The 10,884-nt window shown below is 31.6% G+C and overlaps 1 protein-coding gene across 1 annotated transcript in view; it reads left to right on the top strand.

Moving 5' to 3' along the window:
* LOC108687702 overlaps positions 1 to 965 on the top strand; it is a 96,667-nt gene extending 95,702 nt beyond the window's left edge. Inside the window, exon 6 of the mRNA XM_018193653.1 lies at positions 889 to 965. Coding sequence (XP_018049142.1) covers positions 889 to 965 — 77 coding nt within the window. The remainder of the gene's footprint in view (positions 1 to 888) is intronic.
* The last annotated feature ends 9,919 nt before the right edge of the window (positions 966 to 10,884 follow it).

Raw genomic sequence — 10,884 nt, 5'->3', positions numbered from 1 at the left:
ATATATATATATATATATAGTTGCGATTTTTTACCTCTACCACAAAGCAATCTTTGTTAGCGAGATGCACTGCGTGAAGTGTTGCAAACGAACGCGGAATTGACCCGACAGATCAACATGGTGGTGGTTTTAATTGGTTCATGTAATTCCGCAACATATACATTCCATGTTCGCACGAATACGGCGTTACGCACGTACGCTCACGATCATGCTTCGCGATCCGAACAAATAGATATGTATAACGTGCGTATGTTTCTGCCTTGCGAAAGGACGTGCGAGAAAATCACCGATAGTGATTTCCGACAGACCGAAGGGTCCTCGAAATTGGTTTAATTGGCCGGATTGGGCTCAGTCAGTCCGCAGATCATACGTGCTTGACCCGGACCAAATTCAATGAAAACACCTTCATTAATCTTTATGTGGAGTGCGGTATATAAGAACGAGGGAAGTTCCAATCCTGCTTATCTTCTACGATTGGAGATAATCCGTTGTGACATTCTGAAGAATGAGTAAATACGAGTGTTCTGCTAGGCTGGTAAACAAGAGGGTCAACTTTGTTTTCCTTGATTCAGCGATTTAACAAATAGATCATTCGCAATAAGGAGACATCGAAATATCGTTCTAGATTGATAAATATTATTTCTCAAAATTTTATTCTCATGTAAAAATAACGAATTTATTTCAGTGTCAGTATCTCATATGGATCTGCGTAATAATTTGTATTTTCGGGAAAAAACTCTTGTATTTAAAAATACAATAGAAAAATATAATTACGAAATACTATTGCGTAATTGTTTCAATTCTATTTTGTCTAGATTGTGCTATAAACAATCATTAATCGTAACATTAACCTTTTTGATAATGTATTCTATTTCCTTTTTGTTACAGGTAAGTTAAAGTCCCAGTCTTTGCCAAGAGGTTTTCCACCGCAAATAGTAATCCAGCAGATTGAAGGTAAAACTTAGTTAATCAGTCTGCAAAGTTAATTAGTCGCTAATATCAATTTTACAATCAAGCGTGCTATCAGGTTGTTTCCTGGGAATATTAATTACAAACACGATTGTTCCCCGAGAAATAATGCTGTTGAATTCGTCGACAATCGTGGAAAGATCAGAAGCATTCAATATGCCGGAGCGATTCAATGTATATTTATGATTGTTCGCTGCTTCGAAAGGTAGAATCTTGCGGTGCATCGATTAAGAGCGAAAGAATCGAGCATATAATCCAGTGATTCTGTTGAAAAATTAGCATAGGTGAATATTGAAATCGATTTATTAGTCTTCTCACTTATTAATGAAAATGTAGCAACAAGAATTTATTATAATTAATTTAATTTTAATGCTTAATTTTTCATGCATGATTAATCAATTTAATCGTTAATTTAATTCGCGTTACATTAATTTAACAGCAATTTCAAGCATTAAATTGATTAAATTAATTAAAAATCTAATGACTTCCAAAAGTAACACGGAAAGAATGATTTTACTGAAGTATTTAAAAATTTAGTACATATGATCTGAAAATAATTTTGTTTGTCTATCAAACTAATTATGTACATTGGGGTGACTAGAATGTTTTGTAGCATTATTTTGTTCTTACATTAATTATTTTGATAATTCAATAAAATTATTTTCAGAACAACATATGTATCTACATATAAATGTTTAGATACTTCACTAAAACAATGAATTCGACCCATTTTGCATTATTCATGAACGTAACATATCACTTTACATAACAAAATAACCATTGAAAATTGTACATTGTATTACCAATTGCAGTTCGTGAAAAATTATTATTAATTTTTTTATTTACTGCCTTGCGTCCCGAGGTCGACTCGGTTCACGGCGTCATCGTTAGAAAGGCCAGTGCATTTTTTATTCTCTTGATGTAATTTACCAGTCACTTTTGTTTTTATCGACTCGATATAACCGAATGACCCTTATTTCTCGGTCCGTCGATTGGCAAACGTCTTACATAGAGAGATATATCTCTTGTGCACTGGGACACTCCGTAACCGTTAATTATTCAAATTGCCGTATATGCGATATCACCACTCATGTAAGTGTACGCAGCTTGCTTATAGCTTAACTCGACGAACACCGTCCGTATGCGTTTCCGGTCACTCCATGTGTTACGTACGCGCTGACACGCATGAGTCTCGGACATGCAACGAATACACAACAACATGAATTTCTTTCTTCGTTGTTTCTTTCTCGTTATCTTCCTTTCAAGTAGCCTCAGTAGCGGAGGTTCATCTTGTCCTTCGGCGTTCATATGCACGTCATATGTCTTTCCGTTCCAGGTTAATTTTCTTCCTGTACACGAGGTTATTCCTTCATTTTTTATAATTATAATCCTCTGCTGATTCTCTCATGATCGATTTTAGAAATTTTTTGTCTCAATCTAAACACTTTAGTAGATATTTTAAGATTTAACGTTTTATAGAATATTAGAAAATTGTTTTTAGAGGGAGAGAGAGAGAGAGAGAGAGAGAGAGAGAGAGAGAGAAGAAATCATAAGTTTTATTTATTAGCGATAGTCAAATGAAACGTGGACGAAAAATTTAGACATCGAAAATAAGTAATATATTAATATTCCATTGTGAAACCAAACAACAGATATCTTTCTTGTTCATAAAATTCCTTAGGACTCGCAAATACTCTTCTGCACTGTTGCACAGATTCTTCTTCAGGTCTGCAAAGATATAGAAATCGCATGGTGACAAGTCTGGACTGCTTCAGCATTTCCTCCCGGAACTGTGTCGCCATCTGATTTCTACATCTTTAGAGACGGAGACTGTACTCCGATTCTGTAACTTTTAACAACAGTATCGATATATTGTCATTATATTCCTGCGCAGATTATACATAAAAAAAACTGTTATACAGCGTCACTGATAATGATATAACTAACTTAAGATTTACAGAATTGGAGTACTAAAGAAGAATCTGAAAGGCAGGAAATTTCAGACGCAGCAATGTAGAAGACTAGGTTCGATCCTGACCTAAGAAGTTTTATTAACAGAGCATTTATAATGAAAGAAGTGCCTACCATAATGATTATTATTAACATGTTAGTTAATTTTAATATTAAATTTTTTATTCGCTACGTTTATTTAATTTAACTACGCCTAGTACAATTTATAAAAAATATTATTTACAATTAATAAAAGTTTCTGTAACTATAGATTGCAAATGCAACTGGTTTTAATACAGCAGAAGATTATATATTGATCTTTCTTGATAATTTATTATTGTAATGATGAACGTGAAAATCATATCAATGAAAATTATATCAAAATTAAATGTCAATGGGACACGAATTGTTTCCGATGACATTCGGGAGATGAGAACATGCAATGTTGTAATTTCAATCACATGTTCCGGAACCGGAAGGACAATCTTGGAGACAAGTAAATCTAGCAGAGATGTCCCTTTGGCTTCTTTGAAAACTGTGTCGTTTTCTCGCTGTTGTTTTCATTGAACAGCGTTATTTTTTCGTCTTTTCATATGCAAAGAAAAACTTAACTTCCTGCTTTTTTTCCTTTCTTCATTATTCTTCTATTAGTTGCATTGAATTTTTTGTTAGATACTTTTTAAGATTGTATTATTACATCGTTTAATTTTCGTCGTCAATGAATTAGTTTAAAAACTGCAAGTTGCATTTATTTAAAAATGTGTACTGTATTATTACTAAAATTGCTTTAACGATTTTTCTGTAGCATAATCTTATTTATTTCATATTGGAAACAAGTCGCGTGGCCAACTTCTTCGGCGTTATGCTTCATGTATAACTTTTGCAAGAGGATCAGTTCTTGGCGAGCAGCCAGAGGAAATGCGGGCATGATTTCATTGATACAAGTTTCAATACCAACTTTAACTTCGTCGTTGTTTCTCGATGTTACGCGTGCCGTTTTCCGTTATCATAACATATTGATGTACATTTCAGAGAAATCGTTGGTTATTAAAATTACGTGATCATTCAGTTATACCAAAGTAATAAATTTTAAAATTAGCAAATTCGAAACTTCTACGTATGAAATAGTTTAAATTACTGTTCAAGTTCTAGTTAATAGGAGAGATTAATTTTGAAATCGGCTATCAAATTTGCGACATCCTGACACAGATCATGAAGAACAGTTATTAATTTAAAAGAGAAAATATACGTCTCTTCGAAATAAGACTTTAATCCGGATGATTGCCCCATTTATCTTCTCAGCTGGAACTTATTAAAATCGAGTATTCGGAATGTACTTTTAGTGTAGCGCGAAGAAAACAGAATCCAAGGTAAACGGATCAAACAACGGGAATAAACAGTGTAAGATAGTATGCGCCATGCGAAACTAGAAAATCACCGACTATGCATGAATGCTTCACCTTCGATGTTATTATCACAAACCGAAGACCTAGCGAACATTGTTAACACGTATTTATGATGCGACATGGCTAAGAGCCAGGCTAATGCGACAGCATAATGCATCGTTTTGCGTACAGCATGTTCGTACAAGTCGTCTTGAAGTTGTGTTTATATAACGTGCATGTGTATAACTAGGTCGCCGCGTGAATGGGGATTTTGAAAATGGTTATGCTTCGCGGCTTACCGTGCATATTTCATCGGGTAGCCATTAGAGGTGGTCCATGTGCTTACTGCGGAAATTCCATCCGCTTCAAGGCTCGCATATCCTCCCAGGAATTTATCTTCCTGGCGATACGGCGCACGTTTTCTCGCCCCGAAAAGCTTTCGCGCCCAATAACTATTATTAATCACACATACAATAGTATGCCCCGGAAATATTGATCAATACCTTGCTCCATTTTTTACCTGCATTAACAATAACCGTGTACACGATGTATCGGTATATCGTGTGTGTTCCGTTAGAATGTTGTGAGATCCGTGTCGGAGATAAAGAATCGTATAATATGTAAAATAATATATTTGCTGGCAGTAAAGTTTAAAAGAATTACAAAAATGTATAATGTAAAAATTGAAAGGGCTGATAAGAATCAACGCGGTACGTAGTGAACTAGTTTACATTCGATAAAATATATTTGAAATTACATTAATAAAAGTGGATGTCTTTGTAGAAGTAAATCATGAATTGACAAAAATTGTCATTTATGTTTTACATTTATTTATATTTACATGTCATAGATAAACATGTATAAATAAAAGTATTTATTTCATAAATAAATGGAATATTTTGTGTGTGTATATATATATATATATGTTTGTCTGGTGTCTACTTTTATTGGATTTTTTTTTAATTTCAATTTATGATTATTTAATAAATCGTTCGTACGGCTCAATGTCATCTTCAACGAAGGCAAAAATAATAGTCCCACACTACTAAGAAAACTGAGATGGAGACACACACACACCACATACACACACACACACACACACATATTTCCAAAATTAAAAGTTGTATTGTTTTATTCGGGACAAAATTAGGGATGTATGTGTATAAGTATTGTTATGTGAAAAAAACAAAATTTTTTGTAAAAATATCGGCTATAAATCGCTTTTGAAATTCAAAGGTGATTTCTAATCGACATTTTAGCAAAAAATCTTTTTTCCCGTAACAATTACACTTTTATTATATCGATACGCAAATCGCACATCTTTAGACAGAATGAGGATAAAGGCATATGTAGATGTACTATATTTCCAAATACTGAAATTAAACATTAAAAGAATGTGGTATAAAATTATTTGTTTATGATAAAGAAAGTAAAGAAAAGAAAAAATGACACTCAATTATAGAAGAGTGATACTCGCATAATTAAATAAAAAATTCACAGACAAAAGTACAAAATAAAAAAATTAAAGAATTAAAAATGTATAATAAAACATTGTAAATAATGTTTCATTTGAATAATATGTTTTTATTCACATTTTTTTGTTTAATTTGTTTTATACGTGGTTGTTTCTTCATAAAAAGTTAGATCATTAAAAAATTTAATGCTATTTGAACAATGTTTTTCTCGTTATTAAAACATCAAATGGAGGAAGACAACTTTGAATACTGGTGGTAATGGTTTGGCTACAAAAGTCATGTTGGGAAAGGGATTTACTCGGAAAAGAAGTTTATCCAAGTCAAAGTAACAAAGTATCTCATTATGACAACGACGCGACGGATCGTAAAAATTTCTAGAAAGTATAGTTTAGCGAAAAATAACGTGTCTAGATAATTACAGTTCCCTTTTTTCTAAAGTATATATTCTTATTTTCTGCCAAACACAATATCGAATATTTACAATATCTTGTATACATATACACATGACAATATAAAAATATATAGTATAGATTAAAATGTTTCTTTTATGATTTACATTATACTTAAGCATTTATAAAATAAATGAAATTTATAACATATAAATATTGTAATATATAATAATATATTATGATATTGTTTAAATATTGTAGACGGAGAAAAAGTTATGATAGCTACAATCAAATAATTGTGATAATTTTCATCTATCAATACAAAAGAATTACAAGAAGTAGTGTTATGGAAGTGACTTATATGATTGCTCTATCCTTAACAATGATATTTGTTATATAGATGTTACAATCGTAATGATTATTAATTATGTTTAGCTACGGTTCTGGTAGCATACTGCGGACATTTTACCGACCAGCTATTGGTTACGTAACTTTTTTCCTAAGGCGGAAACATGAAAAGTACAAAGTTTTTGTATGTATATGTTATATGTATATATATATATATACATAAAAAAATTTAACTTTTCACGTTTCCACTCTAAAGAAAAAGTTACATGAGCAATCCCAAACGTAAACTGTAATCTAAAAATGTTTTTCAACGTTACTTTACCTTTGAAAGTCGGAATTGAGGTCCTTTGAAAATAAAGCTCGTAAGTTTTATTCATGATAGGAATCTTATATCCTCAGTCTTATATCTTAGGATATACACAAAACACTTTATTTATGATGAAAAGATTTTCACAGGTCTTCACGAGTTTTGGCACGGCTAACGTTAGTTATAACAAGTTGGTAATAGTGCAACCGTTAGTTAATATTGTGGCCATGTACCTATTATATATTTCTCAAACACACTATTTATTTTGCGGACCACATTGAGAGATAGCAGTAATTGTTCGATTGAGGCAACTATATGCTCGGATATTCTAATCGAACATTACTTATCGATAAAATTACGGTTATGATAATCGTATAATAAATGGGCATATCTTAACAGTTACAATCAATATAATTTGAATTCACATAAATTTCTCTTCCAAACCTAGAGAATATTGCAGTAACAATCAAAGCAATTTTTTCCGTGTATGTATATATAATAGTGAATTTTGTTACTATTTTATGATGATCGAAATCTTATTTGCATGAGTTTAACGTCAAATGTTGTAATTTTTTCTGACGATAAAAGTAAGCATTTTTTTCTGACGATAAAAGTATCAAATTCCGCATATAAAAAGAATAACAGACTCTTCTTTTTCGCAATTCTTTTTCGGATATTTCCCGTATCAAACATGTCAGCGGACGTTCTGCGAAACTTTATTAAAAAAGTTCATTGCGTATTTTCCGTATTATAGGAAAATATAAGTGATAATGTTACGATGCAAATATATTTTCGTGTGTGGAGTTTTATTATAGCTAATACTTGTTGTATTACTACGATAAAGAGATCGGAAAAGCAATCTTTGGAAATTGGCAAAGTTGGTGCGAAATTCTTTCTCGACCTCATTTATCAAGACAAATCGCAACGGTTCGAAGAAAACAAACTTTACTCCATTTATGGATCAACTAATGAACTTCTGTCTTCAAATTACTCAAAAGTTTGTGAACGAATAAATAACCATAATATATACGATTCTTTCTCTCGAATTCTTTATATCGTACATTATGCTTGTACCGGTCAGAAAATTAATTTTCTTATAGCACTATATTTCTTTTATTTAATTCTTTTATCTATAGATAAGAATCTTTTGTCTAATCTAATATTTCTATTTTTCATACTTGTACGATAGGTACATTAATTTTTATTAATATACTTATTGAAGAAAATTATTTTAACAGAGAGTTGAACGTATTCAATTGTAACAGGACAATATCGAAATGGAGATTTCGGGAATATCTGTTTGTAACTTTAATTTGTAGCTATAATCTTTGAATATTGCGAAAGTTGAAGATAAAAATAATATCGAACGCAAAGAAAATGAATGCTGCATGACTTTAAAAATGTCAACTGGATTAAATTCACGATCTTACGTTTGTTATGTAAAAGGCATCATTCACGTAATAGGAGACAATAGCGAGGATTCTTGGTTGAATTGATTTTCAAGCCTTTCACATATGTTCACGGAACAACGGGAGTCCTTGCGACACTCTCGACGGCACAGCATCCATAGCGCTAAAAATAATTCGTTCTGTAACCGTGGCACTGGTTCGCTCACGTGTTCGCTGGCGCGTTCGCTTTTACATCGTACGCGAAGAGATGCGCGGAAAAAAGTAGCAAAAGAAGCACGAGAAAAAAATCAGCTAAGTAACATAAGAGACATAAAGTCAGTTGGTAAGTAAAGTGCACGCGTTACGCCGATCCATGCGGGTTCGATGATAAACAACATTGATTCGCTTCAATTGTGAACTTAATATTTACATTTCCGAAACTCACGTTGTTTTAAAAACCACATATAAAATTTCTAGTTTTAAATTATTTTAATCAATAATTTAGAAATTGTGAGCGAAAATTATTTTTAAAAAAGAGCAGAATAGTAATATAAAAAAATAATAAAATGAAATTACTACAAGAATTATATAATTAATTATGATAATTATACAGCATTCCAAGCATGCATGCATTAATGATAAAACGTTTGGAATATTTATAACATTTTTTTTAACTCTCCTACTGTTATAATCTGTCTAGTTGAGACATTCAATAACACAGGTAACATATTTTACAACAATAAAGAAATTTTTTCACATTTCTATAAAGAGTTTTTATGTCTCTTGTTTTCAATCTAACAATAAATTAAGTAATAATTATTTTCACCGCTAGTTGTTAAATAAACTAATCTAGCTTTGATATACAATTCAATAATTTTATTAATTTTATATTATTCTGTATTTCACAATAATAGATAAATATTATTGTTGAAATACAGAATAAAATAGAATTAATAAAACTATTTTGAAAATAAAATAAAATAAAATAAAATACTAAATTTTAAAGGAAATTAATTTTATTTTTTTATTGTACAGTACAAAGAAAATTGTTTAACATATTTATGGAAACTAAACACGCAGAAATATTGCTGTTTAAGCTATCGGCGTGCAGGTGTGCTCGCGGTTAAACAGAAAGCGACGCTCGAGTAATCGTAATTATATTTCGCAGCTGCTGTACGCATACATGTACATGGAAAATTGGCTGCATCATGAGTGGAGAAATTGTGTCGCGATCGTTATCGGTTGATTTTAGAGATTGGCTAAAGTGACGCTCAAAGGTCAACTTAACGTGGTCAAAACTGATCGGCACGAAAAAGTGAGGAGAAATTGTCTCAGCTCAAATAAATCAGATTTTCTCCTACGATGTAAATTGCTGTCCCCGATGCATTTTAATTGATGTGTCACCGTTTGTACAATGGAGTGCTCGCTTATGAATGCCGATAGGGAATCAATGAAAGTGACGATATACATACATTGAGTTCGTATATACATACATTGAGAATATGTTATTTTTATTTTGAAAATTTATTATCACGCGTTCGAAAATGCATAAACATCCTTTAATTATTTTTATACATTTATTATTCTCAAAATATTAAAATATTAAAATAATCGATGATATGTGCATAAGTGAAAAGGCCATATTCGGTCAAGGACGTTCCTCGTGTCTAATCATATTTCTTTTATGAACTTATACAATTTTCAACTCAGTTTGTTGACACGAAATAACTTGCCATGATTTCGTTTCAATTCTTTTATTTTCACTGTGTTATCAATAATTAATCAATAAGTGGCAATTTTACAAAGGAGTGTATCATACTTTCGTTCTTCGTCTAATGACATTGGTCCGGCTTTCGTTGCCGTTAGCGCCTCTCGAAATTCGTTTCGGTACAAACCGGTTCGGTGCTTCATCGTGTCGGCTTGCACTTTCGCACGATGCCACCTTCCCGCGTCAGTGAAATTATACCGATCTGACCTATACACGCTGTTTATAGCTGATGTAGGTTTCTCGCTGCGCGAGGTCACACACCAAGATGCACACCAGGGAAGATGAATTCTAAAGAAATATATATAAATTTTATTCAAAGATAATTTTATTAAAGGTGTCGTTTATATAACCAATTTATATAAATTTATTAATTGACAATTACAACATTAATTGCAATTATATAATTTATACGTATTGTAAATATTATCAAAAATTGTATTATTTTGTTATATTGCTAATTATTGTACATTAGATATATTATATATTGGAGGTTAATTATAAGTATCTGTTTTGTAATTTTCTTCTCATATCATCTAGATTATATAATATAAAAGTTAAATAATATTCATTAATTTTACAATAATACTTTTCATATTTTATTATCTGATCCTGGTGAAAAAATTGCACTACGGTGCATTTGTCACTTGTAATACTTATCTATATATTTCCATATACATATGAGGTTTCAGAACCCCACTGAGGAGTTGACACATGTGTCAACGAAACTTTCGTTATTTCTCTGTCGTTTCTTCAAAGTTGATCCTGCAATCTGTATCTCGTGTTTATCCTTTTCCTTCTTCAGTATTTCTACAGACGACTTGTATTTGATTTATGTGCTTGTTGGAATTAGAAGTCGTCTCCAGTTTAGATCATACATTTCTAATCCTTCCGTTCGTGGAATCGTA

The sequence above is a fragment of the Atta colombica genome, unplaced genomic scaffold (genome assembly GCF_001594045.1).
Source record: "Atta colombica isolate Treedump-2 unplaced genomic scaffold, Acol1.0 scaffold1, whole genome shotgun sequence".
Taxonomy (NCBI): Eukaryota; Metazoa; Arthropoda; class Insecta; order Hymenoptera; family Formicidae; genus Atta; species Atta colombica.
This window is presented reverse-complemented; position numbering and strand designations above follow the sequence as displayed.